The 25,732-nt window shown below is 37.3% G+C and overlaps 1 protein-coding gene across 2 annotated transcripts; it reads left to right on the top strand.

Moving 5' to 3' along the window:
* The first annotated feature begins 7,334 nt into the window (after window positions 1–7,334).
* Window positions 7,335–9,411, top strand: LOC107784423 (glucan endo-1,3-beta-glucosidase, acidic-like). Of its 2 annotated transcripts, none has more exons than XM_075225992.1 (2): window positions 7,335–7,472; window positions 8,241–9,336. In XM_075225992.1, exons 1-2 carry the CDS (start codon window positions 7,454–7,456, stop codon window positions 9,200–9,202), a joined length of 981 nt encoding a protein of 326 aa, XP_075082093.1. In that variant the 5' UTR covers window positions 7,335–7,453; the 3' UTR covers window positions 9,203–9,336.
* The last annotated feature ends 16,321 nt before the right edge of the window (window positions 9,412–25,732 follow it).

Genomic DNA, 25,732 nt, shown 5'->3' with positions numbered 1-25,732 from the left:
AGTTGTTTGACGAGATATTTGATAGACGATAAAATTCATGTTTACTTTATTCTAGTCATGTTTACTTTATGCGCATGTACTTGTATTTCAAACACATGGCCTGTAATTCGATAAGTATCTTCCTTTTCTTTGGATCGGGTCGAACGCCTCAACAGTACATTGAGATGCAACTCTGGTTTGCGCCGGTCGACCCTCGGCAGTGTACACACCACTCTGGATCGCACCGTACGATCTCGACATAATCGTGCGTGATACCGCTAGGAGTCTGAATATTCAAGAGATTTTCTTTTAATTAAGACCTGGCATTTATAGGATATTCCTTATCTGTTTGAGATTGCATTTGATATTTATGATCTGTGGAGATAACATATGAGATTTGAGAGATCTATATCATTAAAAGAAATGTTGTGGAATGATGTGAGTTACAGTTTTTACCTCATGGCTGCTGATGTGTTTCATATCTATTTATAATTTATTATATTATTTTATTGGACCACTAGTAAGTGTCGATGTCGACCCCTCGTCACTACTTCTCCGGGGTTAGGCTAGATACTTAATGGGTACGCGTTGATTTACGTACTCCTGCTACACTTCTGCACTAAATGTGCAGGATCTGACAGGTTTATTTGGTGATCATCTTTCAAAGAAAGTCCACAGATGTGGACCATGGATTGCAGGTGCGAAGCCGCAGGCGCAGCTGCTAAGGGGACTTTATGGTGAGCTGCATTCCATGCTACGTGTCGCAGCCCATAGAGTTTTTATCATACTGTTTTACTTTTTCCTGTCTAATTTATATTCTAGACATATGTTGTATTATTATTATACTCCTTAGTAAATGCTAATGCACTTATGACACCAGGTTTTACGATACTCTAGTGGGTGTTTATGGTTCGGCTTGATATTGTCATCTTTTCTAGTATATCTTACTAATATTGTATGTATTCAAGAATTTTTAAATGCATTAAATTCTTTATTTAATAAAACTTATGATTTCAAAGTAATAAAATGAATAGTTATTTAGATTGTTCATCGTTGGCTTGCCTAACAGTGACGTTGGGCGCCATCACGGCCTATAGTGGGCTTTGGGTCGTGACAGAGTAAGTTCGTGTTATATTTTAGGATTGGTTGGTATGTTTGGATGGGGTCCAGAGAGCCTCGGGTGTGACTCGGATTGAGTTCTGACCATTTTTTGGACTTGTGGCATTTGCTGAAGAAATTCTGGACTTTTGGTGTTTTCGCATCTGCGGTGGGCTTGGCCGCAGATGCGATGACACTGATACGACTAGGGGAGCGCAGGTGCGTGAGTGAGACTTTCATAGGAAGTCCACAGATGTGGACCATGGATTGCAGGTGCGAAACCGCAGGTACGGCTACATATGCGCAGGTGCGGAAGTTGAGTTTGGTAAGGGAGTCCGTAGAAGCGGATGAAGGAGCGCAAATGCGCTTGTGCAGGTGCATGGACTGATCTGTAGAAGTGGGTGGTCGTGGATTAATGAGTTTCCACATCTGCGATAGAATTTCCACAGATGCGGCATCGCAGGTGTGGTAATTTTGACCGCAGATGCGGTTTTGCTAGGCAGACTACATATGCAGAAGGATTTGGTTTTTTTTCTCATTTTTGAATTTGTGGAGCTCGGTCTAGGGCAATATTTGGAGTGATTTTCATCACAATTGAAGTTGTAAGTGATTACCTATTGATTATTATGCCTAATTTATGAGAATTCAAGGTGGGATTTGGTGATTTTTGGACTATGTTATTAGAGAGTGAGATTTGATGATTTGATGGCGATTTGTGATTGGAATTAGATGATTTTTGTATGGTTGGATTCATATCGAAATGGGTGTTCGAAATTGTGAGTTTGGTTGGGTTTTGAGGTGCAAGCTTAGGGTTGACGTTTTGGGTTGACTTTTGATTTTGGTTAAAGATCTTAGCCTTATCAATTGGAATCGGTTCCTATGGATTTTATTGACTATGTTAAGTTATTTTGGCTAGATTCGAGTCGTCTGGAAGTTGATTCACGCGGGAAGGGCTTGTTAGAGGAGTGATTTGGCTTTCTTGAGGTAAGTATCTATCCTAAACTTGGTTGAGGCACAAGTTGTCTGAGTTATTTTTGATAGCTACGTGCTATGGGTGGCGTACATGTGTGGGGCTAAGACCATGTGCATGCACTAGGGTATTTTTCCATGCTCGGGGTAGTGCTTAGGCTATGAATTGCCTTGAATTGATTATTAAGCTTTATATTGTGATGTTTTATCATATTTGTACCCCTGTTGTGTGCTATTTGAGCCATGTTTGATGTTTCATAGAGGTTAATCTCCTGATTTAAGCTTTATAGCTGCTATTTTGTGATGTATTCACCTGATTTTAGCTATGATATGACACTTGCACATGCATACACTTTAGCATTCCACTTATACCAATCCAAAATTATGAAATTTGTTCTTTGAACATGCACATGTATTTTTGCATATCTACTTTATGTGTTATATGATTTGAACTGATAGCCCGTGACCATGGCGAGCGGAGTGTGATATTGTGCCTGTGACCATGCCGAGCGGATTGTATTTTTATGCTTGTGACCACGCGCGGGCGGATTGTGATATTGTTCATCTGACCATGCAGGGCGGATCCATGATGTTGAGTCTATGACCACGCCGGGATGATTATGATATTGAGTATATGACCACGCCGGGCGAATTATGATTATTAAACGTGACTACACCGTGCAGCGTGTGGATATGGATCCATCCACTAGGGTCACCTTCTCATGTTTCTTCTTGATGGTGTACACGCGCATTGAGGAAACTGATAAGTGCTTTGGGACGGTTATGAAAATTCTGAGAAAAATCTGGCCAGTGTTGTTTGGTTGTTGCATTTCATCTTTACTTGCATTTTTCATGATTAGTTGCCTGCTTTACTTGCATATCATCTTTATAGGTTGGATTATTGACTAAGCAGAGTACTTGAGTAATTGTGTGCACCAAGATTGTTCTTTATGTGCCTTATCACTTGATCACATTATTATTTTGTACTTGATGAATTTATGAGTTGTACAGGTTATAGCGATTATCATTTATAATTTTTTCTTCTATTATCTCGCTGAGGTTAGTTATGATACTTGCTAAGTATATGAGGTTGGTTGAACTCATACTGCACTCTGCACTTAATTGTGCAGATCCAGGTGTTGGACCGAGTCACCAGTAGTGGAGTTTGCTTGCTGAGTTATTTCGAGAGACGGGGTAGAGCTGCATCTCGATTGCAGTCTTGGTGTCTCTTTCTAGTTGTACTATTGTCTTTACTTCGGACAGTCTTGTTATTTAGATTATCAGACTTGTATTTTTGTTTTAGAGCTCATGACTCTGTATTACCAGTTCTGGAAGATTTTATCATGTTTTGGCGTTATTATGTTATATTTGAAGGCTTTAGACATGTATCATTTTGTTAAATTCTGTTATTCATTTCATCTTGTTATTGTTCGACTTGCCTAGCAAGTGCGTTAGGCGCCATCATGCTCAATTGGTAGTTTTGGGTAGTAACATAAGCTTTTCAAATTAAGCAATTATTTATTATAAGTGTATTCTTAGTTTGTGCTCGCAGGGAAATGTAAAAGATAGAGGACAAATGAAGAAGGAAGCAGAGAAAGAACGTAAAGAATCAATTTAGCAAATTTCAGAAGAAAATAATGCAGAGCCGTATGATCAACTCTAGATTATTGCAGTAATTTTATCTTTTTTCTCGATTAAACAAACTACTACAATATAGTCGTACATAGACGTATGCCTTCATTATGTTAAGTTGTAGTTGGTTCTCTCGTTGTTTTGGTATGTTTGATTTTCACTACTATTTTAGATTTCGGAAAGATGAAAAAAATTGAAATGCTTATTCATAGAAACTGCGTATCATAGTGCTGGAAATTCATTTCCCTCCCCTTGTGACTATCTTGAAGAAGATTGCCCACTCGATTTGGTATATCCGTCTCGGATTTTAGTGTTTGGTTGTTGAAAAAAGTAATATATATTTTTGTAAAAAAAATGTTCGTCCCAATTTAAACCTATAATTGGCATCCATAACTATCATTTAACTTTCACACTGAGATATAATATGAACTATTTTTTAAATGGAGTTAAGAGCAAATAAAGGAAAAACTGCAAAAGGAAAAACAGTAGGAAACGAAATACGTATAACAAAAATATAATTTTAATGGGCAGAAACTAAACTTGTGTTGTCACTTATCTTTTCTTTGTTTGTTTAGCTTTACTTTTTGTTTCTTGTTTTATTTTATTTGAATAGAAGAAAATTTGGAAAACAAGTTTTATTCTTCCTAATGAAAGGAAGACATCAAAATAGCTACATTTAATGTTTAAGTTTATTACTATAATTACTCTATTAAAGATTAATCATATGTTTCCCGTCAACTTTTATTAAATACCTAAGGGTTACTACCTTTATCCTCTTAATTACTCTCCCTCTCTTTCTCTTCTTTCCGCTTTCATTTCCGTTGAATTCAATGTTCTTTTATTAATTCTTTAGTGATTTTGATGTCATAATCTATAGGAAAGTGAGAAAGGAGGAAAGAAAGAGAGAAAGGTAAATGAAAGGGAAATTGAAAGGAAACACAGATTGTAAATTCGTTTTTGTAGAAAAGAAATATAGAATTTGATTGCGTGGATTTGCCGGCGGATGGAGCGGTTTACGTTTTCCTGTATCATAATTTTTTTCTATATATTATATTTTTCGAAAATAAAGAGAAAATGATAAAAGCACTAAATTTCTGTATACGGTCGAAATCGGGCAATCACGCCTGGAGATCAAAGTGTTCGTTGAGATCGAGGCCGACAACAATCGAGATCAAGCATGACTGACTTCGAGTAAGGCGTAATAACGGAATGGTGAGATATCAGTAACCGGTCGAAGATCACGGCGGAAATCCCGGAACAGATCAAATCAAAGCGTTTATTAGTACCAATCATGGGATCTACTTCCATTATTATAATTGTACCTTATTTAGGATTACTCTATTATATAAAGAGGGATCCCATTCACTTGTAAAATGGAGAATCATTATTCACTGATAAGAATATACACATACGCTGCTTTCTTTGTTTTACTTACTATTCATCGTTGTTTATTCCATCCTCTACTGTTCTTATTAACTAACCTCGAGACTATCTCGAATCGAGTTTGTGGCATTGTTTGCAGACCGGTTTGATTTATTTTATTGTCCAATTTATCTATTTAATTCGCTATTTATCAATTGGTACTGGTTTAAATCACATATCCTTAAAACCACAATATAAATTTAATTGTTACTCAATTTTTAAGGTAAACAATTTGGCGCCCACCGTGGGGCTAAGGATAATAGTGATTGCTCAGTACTAATTCTGGTAAAACATACTATTTTACGCTTGTTCTTGTCAAGTATCTTTATTTTCAGGTTAAAACATGTCAAACTCACAAAACGCATCCACACACGGTGACAATGGCCTCGGATTCCACGGTGAAAACAAAAATGTGATTGCTCCAGGAGTCGAGGGGCCACAGTCTAATCTCGAGGGAGCACCGGTTTCCAATCCAGTCGATGTCAGTCCACACGTCGCTCTAAATGCGGACCTAGGCGCAGATCTCGATAGGAGTGTACGCAGAGAAGGCCAATCTAGTGGCCAAGGAACACAGGGCAGAGGAGACGAAGGAGCCAGTTTCCAAGTAATACTCGATATGCTTCAGGCTCAACAAGCCGCTATTGCTTAATTACAAAATCATCATAGAGCTCCGAATAGGGTTGAGCCGGAAATTACTCGTCGTACCGAGCCAGTACCGGAAAGGTCGAATGGTAACAAATCGGGGACTGATCCTGCGGTAATGAAAATGCTCGAGGAGCTTACCAAAAGAATTGAATCAGGGGAGAATAGAATCGAAGTCAACGATAAAAAAGTGAAGACATACAACTCTCGAGTTGATCAGATACCGGGGGCACCGCCAATCTTGAAAGGGATGGATTCGAAGAAGTTTGTACAAAAGCCGTTTCCTCCAAGTGCGGCTCCGAAGCCTATTCCGAAAAAGTTTCGTATGCCAGACATACCTAAATATAATGGGACCACCGATCCCAACGAGCATGTTACTTCATATACATGTGCCATAAAGGGTAACGATTTAGAAGATGATGAAATCAAATATGTGCTATTGAAAAAAACGAGGGGACTATCTGTATACGGTCGAAATCGGGCATACCCAATTTCATTGGCAGGGGAGTTGCCTCGAGGGTAACCTCATAATAGACTGGGCTCGAGCTCGAAGATAGAATATCATGCTTGGAGATCGAAGTGTTCATTGAGATCGAGGCCGGCAATAATCGAGATCAAGCATGACTGACTTCGAGTAATTTGTAATAACGGAATGGCGAGATATTAGTAACCGGTCGAAGATCACGGCGAAAATCTGGAACAGATCAAATCAAAGAGGTTATTAGTGCCAATCATGGGATTTACTTCCGTTATTAGAGTTGTACCTTATTTAGGATTCCTCTATTATATAAAGAGGGATCACATTCACTTGTAAAATGGAGAATCATTATTCACTGATAAGAATATACACATACGCTGCTTTCTTTGTTTTACTTACTGTTCATCGTTGTCTGTTGCATCCTCTACTGTTCTTATTAACTAATCTCGAGACTATCTCGAATCGAGGTCGAGGCATTGTTTGCAGACCGGTTTGATTTATTTTATTGTCTAATTTATCTATTTAATTCGTTGTTTATCAATTGGTACTGTTTTAAATTACATATCTTTAAAACCACAATATAAGTTTAATTGTTACTCAATTTTTAGGGTAAACAATTGAATGAGAGGAAAAAAGAAAATACTTAGAAACACAAATCAAATATATAAAAAATGAAGTCATGTTTTTAGATATATACACATACAAACAGAGAGAAAATTTCTCAATTCTTCTCTTTCTTTACTAGTCTTTCAAATATAGTTTAACTAAATATTAACCTAAGTTTGAAGACAAAAAAATATATTCAATTTATATAATTTAATAATATATTTTACTACCGCACGAAATACAGATAAATTAATAGTAATTAGTTCATTCGCTTTGAAATACAGGGAGTATAAAATTACGGAAGATGCATTATAATGAATACAGACTTCAAGAAAAACAGAGTATGTAACAAGAGGAGTGAGTTAATTTATACTTTTACCAAAACCTTACCAATAATAGTCAACATCACTAAAAGATCATGACTAGGGTCTAGGGCCTTTTATTTGCTTCATTATATAAATATAAACAGAAGCATGAGAAGAATGCCAATTGAAGAGTCAAGAATATACATATTTAATGGCAATTTTTTAATTAGAAGGCTAACCTGAGATTCACCTCTGAGGTTCGCTCTAATATGAGCCATGTTCTAAGTCTTCGGGATTGGCTTGGGAGGTACATTAAAGTTTCATGCCTAACACTTTATTAGGTAGAGTATTCGTTCAGCATATATCTTATCCCTTGATCAGTTTACTTGTCGACTGACCAGAAACTTTTTTTGTTTTGTTTCAAAGTGAAAGCTTTTGTTTGATTAATCAATTACTAATGTATGAATGTAACATGATGCAGATACTAGTTAATAATCTTTGAACTCAAAAGAATCAATGATCAATTTTGCTTTACTAAAACCTAAGATATATACACGCACCATGTATCTTTGAATATTATCAAAAAGGAAGAGAAGTATATTTCAAAATCAACCTAGAATGCAACCAAACCACACCAAAAAGAAACCAAGAATCGTAGTGAATGTGATAGATATATAGAAGAGAGTAATTGGAACCTTGTTTATCCTCATGATATTTATGCAGTAGAATTCCCCATAACTCCTAACTTCTTACTGGAAAGAAAGCAAAGAGAAAAGAAAGCAAAGCAGTCAAGTACACCAATGGGAATGATAATTCAAGAAGCCCTTTTCTTGCTATCTTGTATCTACATTCTTCTTCGGAGTTATTCCGCAGGTTCTTATGATATTTCCTTCTCTTCCAAAATCAATGGAATATTTTATCAAGGATAAAACTTTTATATATATACGGATAGTGTAAATATTTTTTGTTATATTATTACTAGCCGTACGTGTTATTTACTCTATTTCTAGGTTATCATATCGAACTTGCTTGAAATACCCTGTTAACTTGCTTGGAGTTCTATTTTTACTAGTTTTCAACAATTCCATAACCTTGTGATTTCCTTGCAGTTGAAGCAGCAGTAGGAGTTTGTTATGGCCGTGTTGGTACAAACCTCCCACCACCTTCAGAAGCCATCAATCTCATTAAATCAATTGGCGTTTCGAGAATTAGGCTATTCAATCCAGATCCAGAAGCTTTACAACCATTTGCTGGCACTGGAATAGAGCTCTTAGTTGGAGTTCCCAATGAAATCCTCCCTACCCTAGCCAATAGTCCTGTGACCATCTCCATGGAATGGCTTCAAACCAATATTTTTGCCCATGTTTCCCCTAATCAAGTTAAATATTTAGCCGTTGGCAATGAAATCTTCCTTAAAGATCCATTTTACTCTCCTCATATAGTTCCTGCTATTTCAAACCTTTACCAAGCTCTTCAAACATTAGGTCTAGCTACCACAATTAAGCTTTCTTCTTCCCATGCATCTACCATACTTTCAAATTCATACCCTCCATCATCTGGAGTTTTTAATTCTACCATCAGACCATTTCTTCTTCCTTTTTTACAATTTTTACGTCACACCAGCTCACCATTAATGGTGAATGTGTACCCTTTTTTTGCCTATATAAATAATCCACAGTATGTTTCTTTGGACCATGCTGTATTTAGGTCATCATATGTAGAATACGACCAGAACTTGGCTTATGACAACATGTTCGACGCTTCCATTGATGCATTTGTGTATGCCATGGAGAAGGAAGGATTTGAGGGAATTCCAGTGATGGTAACAGAGACCGGTTGGCCGACTGCTGGAATTGACGGTGCGAGCATTGACAATGCCTTGTCTTACAATGGGAATGTTGTGAGAAGAGCTTTGACCAATGTAGGTACGCCTAAGAGGCCTGGAGTTGGCCTGGATGTTTTCTTGTTTGATTTGTTTGATGAGAATAAAAAGAGTGGGGAGGAGTTTGAGAGGCATTTTGGGATTTTAGGAGATAATGGAATTAAGGCCTATGACATTAGGTTCAACTAAAATTCAGTCATTCTATTGGTTAGGTTCAACTAAAATTCAGTCATTCTATAGGTCTAGCTAAATTATTTTTTTTCAGGTGTGGTTATTGCATTCTAATTTATAAGTTAATCATGTGTATCTGCGAATCCCAAATTTAGAGGTGGCGGGTCTCTCACTATTTTGAACATAGCCATATTGTCATTTACATGGTCCAAATAGTTTTGGTTCGTATTATTCGGCTTTTCAGATTGAATATACAAATTATTAACCGAAAAGAATTAATTACCAACTATAACAATCTAGATGAGAGTACAAACCTTTAGTAATGGTATAACTTATATTTACAGAAAAAAATTATGCACTCTCTTCCAATGTTATTTGGATCAAAGTTAATAACTATGACATTCTTGAAAAGAAAAGAGAAGACTAACCAATTTCATGACCTTAGAAATTCAAACTAGTTTGATTTTATCTAGCAAATTATAAACAGTGCAAATACATTAGGTACATTTACATCTATTCATTGACTATTTTTCCTCCTTTTTTCCTTCAATTAGATGAGCAACCACCAACAAATTTAGGAAAAATTAGAAAAGAAACAATAACAAAGTATGCAGCTATTAAAACTGAAAATGTGAAGGTACGAGAGGCAGAAGGTTCTTAGGTATGAGTTCGACTTTTTGACAATTTGGTAGTTATTTGGTTAAACAAATTGATTTCTTTTGAGTTTTTTATTTTGAATAAACATTTTTCTATTAGAGCGAAGGTTTCAATGTGTCTGTTTGGTGTCATCAAATTTCTAATCAAGGCTATACTTGTCATTTGGCTGGGCCATAAGATATTCTTCTCCTCCTTTTGTTCTCTAACCCATATTCGTTACTTGCGCACCATGAGACCCTCTAACATCTTCCCCACCTAAGACCATTGAAGGTCGACAGAGAGCCCACTGGATAATGAGGGAGAAACAACCTCAATCATAACCTTCCACGTATACTCAGTTTCTTCAGAAGAAAACACAACAAATTAGATTACCCCGCCCTAAAATAGGATGAGACTTGATCGGCGCCCGCTACCTGCCACCTGGGTTGAGCCAACCTATAAGACATACTAAATATCTAATTATTGAACAATAAGTAATTGTCATTTTAATTAAAGCATGACAATCATAACTTGAGACATGAGATAAAATATCCATGCATTTGCCATGTGAGTACCCATAATCCAAAATAATCTTGTATTGTATTTTATTTATAGAGCCTCTATGATGCTATGGATGAATAAATAAAGTTACGAGATGCGAATTCAAAGTTGAACCTTGATAAGAAATCATCGATATATTATAGGAATTAAAAAGCTCAATCACCATTTATTTTTATATACACAAGCATCTTCCTACATTATCCCCTAGTAAATCATACTTACGAAAGCAAACCTGTTTAGCTGCATGTCACACCACTGATGATGAGGCTACGCAAACAAAGACAATGATGAGAACTAGCTGGAACTAGATAATGGATTGGTGTCCAACAAACATTCCTTGGTTAAGAAGGATTTATTCATCGCAGTTTGTTTTACTAGCAGATGAAACTAGCAATATCACATCATATAAAATATCCATTGACAGTAAATCAAGTTTATCTTATAGTTTATGTTGATAATCTTATTCTTTATTTTCAATCTTTATTTCTATCGTAATTTTTGCATTTGGGCACCTATTCATTCTTTATTGAGGTGTACAAAGCTAGGGAGCGATTCCGTCATCTATCTTATTATATTGATGCAATTGCACGATCAGGATTTCTCTCTACCGCTCAAGCAGGATCTGATCGGGCTTTACCGAGAACAAATTTAATTGAATCGAGAATGGAAACACTCCACTTCAACTTAATAAGTAACTTCTACTTCGTTAGTGCTAAGGCAAAATATATCACTGAAAAAAGGCGTTAGGGGAGCCTAGCGATTTCACTCTACCTGAGGAATAAAGTGGAAACCCCTCACGATCGATTAAAAAGAAAGCCACACAAAGATATTTGTTTGAATCCAATTCGTGAAGACAAAGTAAATTCAACAAATCTAAGGAATGAAGTCCTAGGCCTTACTATCTATCACTAGAAAAGGTAAAAGAGAGAAGATTTGAATTAAAGTAGTTCGTCTATAGGGATCTATCATTAACGATTTGACTAGGACTTTCTTGTCCTTTTTCTTCTCAAATAAAATTTTCTGCTCCCTCCGTTTCAATTTATATGAGGTAGTTTGACTCGGCATGGAGTTTAAGAAAAAAAAGAAGACTTTTGAAACTTGTGATCTTAAAAGCTTAAGGGGTAAAAGATTTATGGGGTCATGACATTTGTGTGGTTATAAAAGTTTTTTATTAAGGGTAAAATGGGTAAAATGAAGAGTTTAAAGTTGAATTATTTTCAACTTTAGAAATGTGTCATTTATTTTGGAACAAACTAAAAAGGAAAGTACCTCATCTAATTTGAAACAGAGGGAGTAATATTTTTCTTGTACTATGCAATCCCGCTAGTGGTGTTTTACCTTAAAATACAAGTGCACATTTCTTCCTTTCATTGGTTTCACTCAAAAGCTACTCCAAGTTCCTCCTTACTTCTTTCTAGTGCTCACTTACAATTCAAGTACTTTAAGAGGTAAAAGGATCAAAATACTTCAATCAAGAACAAAATAAGGTATAAGCTTGTACTAGGAATGCCAAACAAAACGCTATAGGTTAAAAATGGCTAACTAGGAATAATTTTTATAACAATCTCGCCGATCGTTTTGTGTATTTGAGCCCCGTTTTACTATTTAATATTTTTCATATGCTTCTTTGTTGTTTTGGGGGATGGTTGGTTTAGTTTCGGGGAAGTATTGGAGTGAATTGGAACACTTAGTTCCAAGGTTGGAAGCTCAAGATATAAGAGTTGATTGAGGTTTGACTTTCGTATAAACGATCCCGGAATGATATTTTGGTGGTTCTAATAGGTTCGTATGGTGATTTTGGACTTAGGCGTATGTCCGGATTTATTTGAGGTTCCTAGGTTGATTTAGTTCTTTTTGGCGAAAGTAGGAAATTTGAGGGTTTAAAAGGTTCATAGGTTTGACCGGGAGTTGACTTTGATGTTATCAGGTTTGGATTATTATTTTGAGAGTTGGAGTAGGTTTGTTATATTATTTGGGACTTGTGTGAAATATTTGGGGTTATTCCGAATTTGTTAGACGCAGTTCGTCATGAGTTTTGGAAGTTGGAAATTGATTAGTTTAATAAGCTTGAATTGAGGTGCGATTTATATTTTTGATGTTAGTTTGTGTGATTTGAGACATCGAGTAAGTCCGTATTGTATTTTGGGACTTGTTGTTATGATTGGACGGGGTCCAGTGGGGCTCGAAAATGTTTTAGATGAATTTCGGACCATTTGGTGAAGTTCGGAACTGCAAAAGTTGCTGATGTCTAGTGTGCTTCGCGAACGCGAAGGCTGTTTTTTGGCAGTGTCATTTTGCTCTTCGCGTATGTGATCGTTGTGTCGCGTTTGCGAAGCTTGGTGAGTAGTGGTCTAGGCGTTTGCGACCAGGGCATCGCATTCGCGTAGAAGGAAGGCATGCTAGGGTCGACATGCATTTGGCCTTCTCGTCCGTGGGATGGGCACCGCGTTCGCATAGGCCAGTGGTCGTTTCTGCATCACGTTCACGGATGACAGACCGCGTTCAAGAAGGGTATTTTTTGGCCAGTGCTAGGTTGTGCTTCACGAATGCGAGGCTTGGACCGCGTTCGTGAAGGGTATCACTGGGCAGACCTTAAAGTTGTCATTTTTGGGACTTTAAACTCATTTTATCATATTTTGAGATTATGATATCGGATCACTACAAGAAACTGGACTTATTGTGGCGACGTATTATTGCGACCCAGTTGGTTGCAGTAAAAATTATAGTTTTAGCGGCGACTTTAAATGTTGCTAAAAATGACAATATTTAGTAGCGACTTTATTAGGTCGCCTCTGATATGTGCAACTAAAGGTTGAAATATTTCATTACCTCGAGAATAAAATTTTGGCTCCACGAATTTTGTGGCGACTTTAAAAATGTCGCCGCTAATTATATTTTGGAGCGACAGGGTCACCTCTATTACTTAGTTATTTTAATTTTAAATGAAAAAAGAAAAGAAAAGAGGCCAACACATAAAAATTAAAAGAATATAAGGCCTTAAATGACCAAAATTGTTGCTTTCCCCTCCATTTCTCAATTTTATTGTCCCTCTCACTAGAAACCCCCTCTCTTCTAAAAATCATTGCTTTCCCCTACTCTGCTCAAAATCCATAAATTCAGAAAATGTGAATCTCATATAGATGCTCTCCATTTCTCAACTTCTAATTAAAAGAAGAACTATGTTGGCTGCTCCGTTTCTCTGCTTCTAGTTACTGACCCAAAAGCTCAAATCATGTATGTGTTCAAATCCCTAATACTTTTATTTTTCTTTTGGGTTATACGAAAGTATGTTGGATTTTCTTAGGATTTTCCAAATACAACAAGTATGAAGGGAAAATTTTATATTTGGGGTCTTTTATACTGATTCTAGGTGGCAAAACTTTTAACATGCAGCTAGCAATAATTATTATTTTAATATTTTTACCTTTGTATTCTCATATTTCATCTCAAATTTCTTTGACCCATTTGAATATTTACAGGAATTCGTACAGATTGTGTCGTGTAAGTGTTGTTATTTGCTGATTCTAAGTCTTGACTGAACTCTCAGGTATATATATTTTTGGGTAAGTGAAAGTTTCTTCTTGAAAGACCCTTTGGTGTTGTTATTGTGATTGCATGTTTGGTATTTCATTCTTTTTCTGTTCTTATATGGTTATGTGCATTTTCAAATTATTTTTTTTGACAATTTTTATCTGGGTTTTGTTCGAACCTTCAATCTGAGGTTTTTTATTTTTCTATGTTTCTCTTCTTGAGGTCGTCCCTCTTTGTATTTGTATACAACAATATTGATTGGAATATTATGAAATTATAGCTTTCAAAATAAATTATGAATATTGTATTGAGCTACTTGTTGAATGTGCAATTTTGGGTTTGGAAGATTTAGGTCTAACAAAAAAATAAAAGCTCTTATCTTTTTTAGACTATGTGTCAGTTTCAACATCAAAATACTTTTTTAAAATTAGTGAATGAGTCTTTTTACCATATGATTTTATATTTAAACAGATGGTAGAGTTAAAATATTAGAAGAAGATTAGTGGCAATATATGCTCTTGAGAAAATTAGATACTTTGCTGAATAAGGGAACATGGTAAGAAATAAGTTGTTGTAATGTGTATCCTAGTCGTAATAGCTACTGTTATTCAAGCTTTTATCATAAGCAATCATTCTTAATCTTCTCGTAAGGAAGTATAGTGTAATTCAGACTAACAATTGAAAGTTGTTCATCTTTGCTCTTAATTTGTTCATTTTTGTTTATCTTTCTCTCGTAAATTGTTCATATTTGTTCATCTTTAATTAATTCAATTATTTATTTTTAAAAAAAATAATAGGATGGATAAAACTTGGTTGAATATTAGGAATAGAGTCGACCAAAGGTATAGAGATGGAGTAGACAACTTTCTTAATTGGGCATTCAGTCAACCAACAGTGAACACTATGATTCGGTGTCCTTCTAAAGGGTGTATGAACACCGTGTTCAAGCTAAAATTGGTGTAAGAGGAGACTTATTGAGGAAAGGTTTCTGGGATTCTTATAAAGTGTGGGACTTGCATGTGAAAGTGTTAGTTAGAGTTGAAACTTCTAATGTCGTAGTTAATGATGAAGCATAAGATGATAGCATTGAAGAGGATAATATGGCCGAAATGATTCACGATGCTTATGGATATACGAATGTGGAGGATAATAACAATAATTTAGAGGACAATGAAGAGCCAAATGTACATGCAATAAAGTTCTACAAATTATTAGAATATGCTGAGACAGAACTTTATCCTGATTGTAAAAAGGTCTCGAAGTTGTCTTTTGTTGTTAAACTATTTCACTTGAAGTGCCTGAACCATTGGAGTAACAAATAGATGGATGCAGTGTTGAGCTTCTTTAAAGAAGTTCTTCCCGAGGGGTCATTTTTTCCAAATTCTTTCTATGAAACAAAGAAAGTTCTTTGTGACCTAGGCTTGGGGTACACCAAACTAGATGCATGTCAGAATGATTGTATTTTATACTGGCGTGATTATGCCAATGTCCAATCATATCCTAAGTGTGGTAAGTCTAGATGGAAGTCCGAAGAACCTAGAGGCAAGAAAGTAGCTTATAAAATCTTGCGACATTTTCCAATCAAACCAAGGTTGCAAAGATTGTACATGGCAAGAGCGACAGCTAAAAAGATGAGGTGGCATAAGGAGGAAAATATCGATGATAGTGTCTTGCGACATCCGTCCGACTCAATGACATGGAAATCCTTCGATGCGTGACATCCCATCTTTTCAGCTGAGTTAAGAAATGTTCGATTAGGTTTAGCAAGTGACATGTTCCAACCTTATGGGAACATGAATTCTAATCATAGTATTTGGCCAGTCGTACTAATGTATAATTTGTCACCATAGGATTGCATAAAAAATCCATATTTCATGATGACACTTCTTATTCCAAGCCTTAAGTGTCCAGGCAATGATATAGATGTATACTTACAACTAATTATTCCAACCAATTTTGTCCTTATTAGACTAACAATGAAATTAGTTTGTGATACTTGTAGCTTTATGTCTATATATATATTGTTTTGAAAATAATTCTGTATTGTTGTACTTATTAGACTAACAATGGAATTATTTTGTGATGCATGAAGCTTTAATTTCATAATAGAATCAGTGGTGAACTAAAGTCAATACTTTACTCCAATATTTTCATCAATTTATTGATTCAATTCTCTGCTGTATCAATTACTTTTTTCTCTAGTCTGATCAGTCCCTTCCTTTTTATTTGATGTTGCAGAAAATGAAAGGAACTGGACGAGGTAAAAGTGGCAGAGGCGGGACAGGCTATAGTCGTGGCAATATTCAAGGACGTGGCAATTCTGTAGCGGCGCCTCAACCACGCATACATCCAATAGGGACTACTGAGGCATCTCTAGAGATGAGACAATCATGTAACCTGAGTCAAGGACCTATACAGACAGGACGGATATTTGGTAATACTCTCACTCTCCAAGACTACATTTATATCATTTCTCACTCAAAGCTTGTACTTTATTTGTCTATGCATAATTTGGATATAACGAATTTCATTATGTTCCTTTCATTGCTTTCTTCTAGTAGGAACATGGTACTTCTTAACTAGTAGTGCCGATCAAGGATGTCGTTCACCAAGGAGCAATTACAAGGCACTTAATATTTTATCTTCTTTTTTGGGTCACATGTCATATATGCATATAATGTCAGTGCACTATGAAGTATCATGTAGTATATATGTAATTGCTATTTTAGTAACCGATCAAGGATGTCGTCCACCAAGGAGCAATTAAAATGCACTTAATATTTTGTCTTCTTTTTTGGGTTATATGTATATGCATAAAATGTTAGTGCACAATGAAGTGTCTTGTAGTATATATGTAATTGCTATTTTCATGATTGAAATATTTATAATATTCGTTTTGAGAAATTCTTTTGATGTTTGTTGCATATTATTGAATACTTTTAATATTGGTTGGAAATTGATATGAATATCCCTATATTAAATTTTGGAGTAACATGTTGCTACTGGTATATAATTATGGTCATTATAGTTATTGAGAAAATACGTATTAGTGGTGACATAATTTTGTTACAAAAAAGTAGTATTTGTTGCGATATGAAAGTTGACACTGTTGGTTTCTTTGTTTTGTAGCAACTGAGGTCGCTACAAAAAGACATTAATTTTTTCACGAATTTACCATTTGTGGCGACAAAAGGTTGCCACTAAACATATATTGTTTTGTAGTGATGGTAGTCGCAGCTAAGGCTCATATATAGTGACGACAAAACTTGCCACTACATATGTAATATTTTGTAGCGATAGTAGTCACAACTTAAGGTGAATATACAGTGACAACCTAATTAAAGTTTATTCTTGTGAAATTGTTTTTTGTAGCGTATTTGTATACTTTTTGTGGCGGCCAGGTCGCTACAAATGGGGTGCTTTTTTTGGAGAATCGTAATATCACCTCAAATGACATTTAGTTATGGTTCTACTTGCAGCAACACGAAAGTCGCCACTAATAAGTTTTAGCAGCGACTTTCATAGATTTTGCAGCGACTTTGGTCGCCACTAGAAGGCTGAATTCTTGTAGTGGATTGAGGCGATTTTTGAGGCCATTTTCACCCACTTGTATTAGGTAAGTATTTTTAACTCGGATTTAATTATTATTCATTATTCTATATATGATTTCGGCATTTGATTAGGGAATCTAATGAAGAAAAATTGGGGTTTTGGCAACACTTTTTTAAAGTGAAAAATGGATATTTGAACCCCGATTTGAAATTGATTTTGGATGAAACTTGTATATTTGGACTCGTATTCGAATGGGTAGTCGGGATTTGTGACTTTTGTCGGGTTCCGGGAGGTGGGCCCGAGTTGGATTTTGATTCACATTCTGATATTTGATAAAGATTGAAGCTCTATTACTTGGAATCAATTCCTATAGCTTTGTTTGATATTATTGAATTATTTTTGGCTAGATTTGACCTGTACAGAGGCCGATTCGAGAGGCAACAGTTTTTTAGAGTATTAATTTGGCTTATTTGAGGTAAGTATCTCACCTAATCTTGTATGAGAGAATATCCCTTAAGATTTGGCCTTAATTATTTATTCGTGGTAAATCAAAAAAAATACGTGAAAGCGACGTATACACGAGGTGACGAGTGTGTACAGGGGTGCTATGTGTTGCTTATTACCAGATTAGACCTCAGGCTATTAATATTCCTTAATTTGAGAATGTTCTTTCTATGAAACATGCTTAATTACCCTAACAACCTCCATTGCCTCAAGTTCTAATCCTTTTATTCGAATAAGTGATGTAGACTCTTGTGATCCATGAACACCTCACAAGACATACCGTAAAGATAGTGTCTCCAAATCTTCAGTGCGTAAACAACGGATGCCAACTCCAAATCGTACACTGGGTAGTTCTTCTCTTAGGGCTTCAACTGATGTGAAGCATAAGCAATCACTCTACCCTCATGCATCAACACACACCAAATGCTAATCCGTGAAGCATCACAATAGACTGTATAAGAACCCGATGCTGAAGGCAAAACCAGAATTAGAGATGTAGTTAAGAAAATCTTGAGCTTCTGAAAGCTCTCCTGACACTCATCAGACCACCTAAATAGTGTACCCTTCTGAGTCAATCTAGTGAAAGGAGTTGCGATGGATGAAATAACCTCCACAAAACGGCAATAATACCCACCCAAGCCTACAAAAATCCGGATATCAGTAGCGGTAGAAGGCTTGGGCTAACTCTGAGCTACCTCAATCTTCTTCGGATCCACCTTAATCCCATTACTAGACACCACGTGGCCCAAGAATGCCACAAAATCAAGCCCAAACTCATACTTGGAGAATTTAGCATATAGCTTCTTCTCCCTCAAAGTCTGGAGCACGATCCTCATGTGCTTCTCATGATCCTCCCAGCTGTGAGAATACACCAATATCATTAACGAACACGATGACAAATGAATCTAGATAGGGCTAAAATACATTATTCATCGAGTGCATAAATGCTGCTGAGGTCAGGCCAAAGGACATCACCAAGAACTCATAGTGACTATAGCGAGTCTTGAAAGCCATCTTTGGAATTTCTGAAGCCCGGATCGTCAGCTGATGGTACCCCGATCTCAAATCAGTCATCGAGAATACCCTAACACCCTGAAGCTGATCAAATAAATCATCAATACACGGTAGTGGGCACTTATTCTTGATAGTAACCTTGTTCAGCTGCATGTAGTCAATATACATCCTCATAGAACCGTCCTTCTTTTTCATAAAATAGAACTGGAGCACCCCAAGGTGAGACACTCGGTCTGATGAAACCTTTATCAAGCTACTCCTGAAGCTATTCCTTTAATTCCTTCAACTCCACTGGTTCCATGCGATATGGTGGAATAGATATAGGCTGAGTGCCCGACACCAAGTCAATACTAAAATAAATATCCCTATCAGGTGGCATGCCCAGTAGGTCTGCTGGAAACACATCTAGAAACTCTCTCACAATCGAACTTACTTAACTGTAGGAGTATCAGCACTAACATCCCTTACAAAGGCCAAGTATGCAAAACACTCCTTCTCAACCATCTATAGTGCCTTCAGAAAAGACACCACCCTACTAGGAACATGACCTAATGAACCTCTCCACTAAAACCTCAGGAACCCCGATAGCCAATGTCATGGTCTTAGCATTACAATCACAATATGGTGACAACCAATCCATGCCCAAAATCACATCAAATTCCACTTCATTGAGTAACAGAAGGTCAACCCTTGTCTCGTAGCCCCCGATAGTGATCAAACAAGAACGATAGATATGGTCTACCATAAGAGACTCCCCAACAGGAGTTGACACATAAACAAGTGTACTAAAAATATCACGAGACATATCCAATTGTGAAGTGGAACCCCAATCAAATAAAATTGATACATCTTTATGAGATATGACGATATCTGATGCAATAGCCTCAGTCCTACCAGGTAAGCATAACAATGAGCCTGGCCTCCCCCTCTAGGATGTCCTCTACTCACCTATCCTCCACCCCTAGTTGGTTGTGTAGTTGGAGTAGCAACTGGAGTAGAAACCATAACATGAGTACTCTACGGAGGTCTATCCCTCCTAAGTCTGGGATAATGCCTCACCACGTGCCTAGTATCACCACACTCAAAATAACCTCTCTACGGGCGTGGCTACTGGTACTCAATTTGACCAGGATGCTAGAACTCTGTGTAGGAGGTGCATTGGAAGATAGTTGTTTGGAATGAGTACTCTGAGGTCCCTAAATAGTTGGAGCACTGCAAGTAACCTGAAGAGCAAACTGAACTGGTCGACTGATAAAGCCTTTGTCATGACGAGCTGAAACTGTATAGCGAGATCCACTAAACCCTCCAAAATATCGAGGCTGCTGTCCCTCAGTGCATGCTCCTGACTTTGTTGACGGATACCCTCGATCTCCTAGCGATCTTCACGACCTGTTGGAATGGTGTATCAGTCTCCTACTCTAGTGTCATCCTAAATCGGAAACCATAACCGAGTCCCTCAATAAATTTGTAGACTCTCTCTCTAACGGTGGAAACCAAAGCAAGTGCATGACGAGATAACTCACTAAACCTCATAGCATACTCGGACACAACCATCGTCCCCTGGCATAACTACTCGAACTCGGTGTGCAACGCATCCTTGAGGGTCTTGTAACGAACTCCCTCAAAAAGTGATCAGTTAACTGGGCCCAAGTAAGCGGCACTATGCCAGCTAGTCTACTCTCCTCATAAGTCAGCCACCTATATGCCTACACGTCAGTTAGAAAGTAGTAAGGTCAACCCCGCTCAACTCCACTATGCCCATATTGCGTAGAATACAGTGACACCGGTCTAGGAAACCTTGTACATCCTCACAAGTTACGCCACCGAAAGTAGTAAGAAAATCCTTCTTGAACCTCTCTAACCTCTTCTGCTCCTTCTCCGATGCCACTAGCCTAACCTCGGGCTGAACCGCAATCACGGGCTGCACTGGCATAACACTCGGAGCCTGATCAACATGAGCCCGCTGCTCTGGAGTAGGAGCGGTGAGAGTCTAGGCTCCTCTCCTAGCCTGAGAAGTAGCTGGTGCAGTTGAGATCAATCCCGCCTGAGCCAAGGTACGAAACATGCTCAAGAAGTGTGCTAAAGTCTCCTGAAGTACAGGAGAAGAAACAGGCGCCAGGGGTGCCTACTCCGCAACCGGAGCTACTGGTGGCTCCTCAATTGCGGCCCTAGCACAGCCCCTTGCTACAACACGTGCTCCGCTTCTGCCTCGGCCTCAGCCCCGACCTCTAGTAACACCGGCACCAGGGGCAACATCATTAGCAACTGAAGCTCGTGTCCTCACCATCAGTGAGAGAATTGAAAGACAAAGCCTTAAACATCAAAATCAATAAATCCGCACGGGAATGAAAGAAGTGGAATTTTCTAATTGTTCCGTAGCCTCTCGAAGATAAGTATAGACTTCTCCACACCGATCCGCAAGACTCTACTTAACGTGCTTATAACTCATAGAACCTATGAACCTAGGGCTCTGATACCAACTTCTCAAGACCTAAAATCCCGCCTTAAGGATCGTGATGGCACCTAGTCTCTAAGACTAGGTAAGCATATCGCACAACAACATCAGATAGAATATAATAACTTAATATAAAATAAAAATGAGAAATATGGTCCAAAATATAGTCAATATGGTAATACAACAATCACAATCCCAAAATTCGATAACACGTAGTCATAAGCTCTACAAGAAGTACATAATGAGTCTCAAATACATCACTATTTTGGATACAATAATATTAGTAAGAAAACAATATAAGGTGACTCCGAGGCCTGCGAAGGGAACAATAGGTATACCTTGAAGTCTTCACAGCGAATCGAAATCAGCTCACTAACGACGAGCACGCTCGGAGGTACCTGGATTTGCACAAAAAATATTCAGATGCATAGTATGAGTGCATCACAACCGGTACCCAGTAAGTATCAAGACTAACCTTAGTGGAGTAGTGATGAGGTTCCAGTCAAGACACCCACTAGATAAATAACCTTTGCATAATATCAATATATACTCATAACGGAAAGCATGACCAAATATATAACAACAAAGAATAGGCATGCGATAACACGACAAATTAACCGAAACACATAGACACAAAGTGAAATACTTTAAGGAAACAATAACATGTTCAAATCATTAACCCATTCCAACACGAGAATAATGTCAAGAATCACCCTGAAGAACCACATAACATTATCACAAATCACCCTTAGGACGCCGCGTGAGCTTCACAATGAAATATTTCACCTTACATGCAATACGCGCATAAGCTCTCTTATCTCGCCGCAGGCACATCAACACACACAACCCTTATATCGCTGCATGCGCATCTCATTCACAACATAACAATAAACAATAACACGTGCTCATATGACACAACATTTCCCAAATAACAATACCAAAGCAACAACAATCAACAATGATTATATTTCATATAACAAACAACTCCAATTCAAGGCATATTAATAGCCTAAAGTACAATTCGGCCAATTACCACACATATGCCCGTGTACACACTCGTTAGCTTATGTACACGTCGTTTCACATAGTACAACTTATGCAATTAGACCAAATCCTAAGGGGTAAGCCCTCCCCCCCCCCCACAAAGTTATGCAAGATACTTACCTAAATTAGGATAATACAATACTCGAAAAATGCTTTTCCTTTAAAATTCACCTCCGCTCGGCTCAAATCTAGCAAAAAATAACTTAATAATATTAAACAATGCAAGAGAAATCAATTTCGATTAATAAAGTTAATATTTTACTCAATTCCTCAAAAGTCAGCAAAAGTAAAGCTCGGGCCCGCCTGGTCAAAACCCGAGTCAAAGGGTAGATCTCGACTACCCATAACCCCCACGAGTCCATATATGTGTTTGGTTTTCAAATCCGAATCCAAATCGACTCTCAAATCTCAAGTTTATATTTTTCAAAACATTGTAAAAACTTCCTAAAATTTCTCTTACAATTCCATGATTTAGCTGTTAAACTTCATAAACAATCATGTTATATAATCAAAATTGAGTCAAAATCACTTACCCAATAGCTTTGTATGAAAATTCCCTCCTAAAATCGCCTCCCACCTAGTCTAGGGCCCAATAATGTGATAAAATGAGATTAAGTCCTGAAATCCCTCTATTTGTTCAACTGCGGATGTCGCAAATGCGACGCATGAGTAGCCCAGGAAATGTCACAAATGCAACACAAACATTGCATTTGCAAAGTCAGCCCCGTTCGCAAAAGCAACCCATTAATTGCAATTGCGGTCACCCCCTGCCCAGATGCCCATCGCAAATGCAATCCTAAAGTTCACAAAAGCGAATATTCTAGCCTCCAATTCTCCTTGGAAATGCGATACCCCCCTTGTAAATTCGAGGTCCGCAAATGCGAACAAGATCGCATTTGCAAGACCTGCAGCATCAACCCAGCCCCAGCAAATTTGAACTCTCTCAAAACACTCTGAAACGCGTTCGATACTCACCCCGAGCCCCCCCGGGGCTCCACATCGAACATCCACGCAAGTCTAAAAATATCATACAAACTCGCTTCCAAACATAAAATATCAAGATAACATCTGGAATCACGCATCGGACACCAAAGCGTATAGAATTTATGATGAAACTCAAGAATCGCTAAAATCAAAATCAAGCATCTGATTCCTACCAAACCAACTCAAAATGACACCAAAGAATACATACAAGCTTCAAATGAAACAAACGCACCTATTCCAAGTCCCGAAACTAAAATCCGGACCCGATAGCCATAAAGTCAAATTATTGTCACGCCCCAAAACCGAGGAGCGCGACCGTCGCTCAACCGAGTGAACTCGACCAAGCAAGCCTGTTAGATTTACTTCTACCAAAACTCATCCACGAATGGAGATAATACATATTTTCATTAATTAGACAAAAAGGTGTTCACGTCTACAATACCAATTCATTTCCAATAGTTTGATCATTTTTAAAGTCTCAAATGGGCAGGTAATACAACCACAACATAATATATTTTGACTTTCCCAGCACCAATACACAACCCACACTATATCTACGGAGTCTCTATAGATAAAGAAAAGTACAATGATAATGCCAGCAACAAAGTCCCGGCTATACCTCAAACAGAATACACAAAGTACAAGAGATTAATGACCCCGGGATGAAGTGGGGCTCACCAAGTCAGCTAGGAAGAACGTGTACTGCTATCACTGATCAATATCTCCTACTGTGGAACCACCTGCATCCATTTAAAGATACAGCGCCCCCGGCAAAAGGGACGTTAGTACTGTCGAATAGCACTAGTATATATAACTAAACACCCTCTCAATAGAATGATAAATAATACAAACAAGATTATAATAATATCAATGAAAGCCTTAATCAACATCAAACCTCAATTTCGGATCAAGACAATGTTCAAATTAATTTCCATATCTCACATTAGGAGATTTTTAGTATCGATATACCATTGTCCACAATATCATTATTCACAATACCATTATTCACAAAACCAGTACCACCGTACTCTCAACACAGAGTCCTATCACGACCCGATCGACTAGGCTATCTCATTAGAGACATCAACTACAATTACTCTCAATATCAATATCATTGTCCTTAACACGGAGTCCCTTCACGACTAGATTGGCTAGGCTATCCAAAAGGGACATCGACCACAATCATAATTTCAATTATAATATCCAGCACAATTACCACCATGTGTGAGGCATGGTGTCCGATCACGACCCGACCTGCTAGGCTGTCTTATTCGAGACATCAACCTTTTTATATCAATCATCGCATTTCATATTACTTTCACATCTTTTCATTTCATTGGCACTAATGGCCATGATTATAAGATCATTCTTGGAACGTTGGCCATATTCAGTATTTCATGCTCACCTTTTCAATTTCAAATATCATCATCATCATCAACAACAAATACAATTCAAATCAAGGTGTGTAGTACACATGTGAGCAATTTAGAGTCTAAGGCACATAGAGATATTTCAAAAACTTTGGCATAATAGCCTTCATTTGAACTTAACTTGAAGTCAAAACATTATTAATGCACAACCCATATTTTAACACATCCTCAATTATTAACATAACATGAATAAAGCAATTGGGATACTTGTTGAACATATATCTTTCAACCCAATCTTACTCGGAATAGCCAATTTTATAATGAATCACTCGGGACTTACATAATTTACATGAATATCGTGGGATTCAATTCTAAGAGAAGAGTTTAGCCAACATACCTCAATTGAGCTTCCTTAAACTTTAAAATATTCCGGAATTCTTAGCAACTTCAATCTATTGTAGAAATATAACAAATTGAATCAAAATCAGGAAGATGATTATGGTTCTAGCTCATTTGAGAATTTTATTAAACACTAGGTGTGCATTAAGGTTTCAAGGTCCTTTTATGGAGGATTTCATCATCCTACAACCCAATCTTTACCATTCTTAGCTCAACAATCTCCCTATACCCATTGATAACACATGCATGTAAAATAAACAACTAGGATGTAGAAAATGCCCAAACCTTATCTTGTTAATTACCTATTTTCAGATAATTTCGAAATTAGGGGTTAGGATGTAGAATTTTACCTCTAGGATGAAGACCTAGTGAATTTCCCTTCTTAATCTTCCAGAACTTGAGCAAGAATTGAAGAACAATTACTGAAGAAGACCTTCTCACTCTAGGGCACTCTCTCTCACTCTAAAATAACAGATTATATCTCAAAAATGGCCCAAA

This window comes from Nicotiana tabacum, chromosome 12, assembly GCF_000715075.1.
Source record: "Nicotiana tabacum cultivar K326 chromosome 12, ASM71507v2, whole genome shotgun sequence".
Classification (NCBI taxonomy): Eukaryota; Viridiplantae; Streptophyta; class Magnoliopsida; order Solanales; family Solanaceae; genus Nicotiana; species Nicotiana tabacum.
The sequence above is the reverse complement of the archived record's forward strand: the minus strand, read 5'-3'. Positions and strand labels throughout refer to the sequence as shown.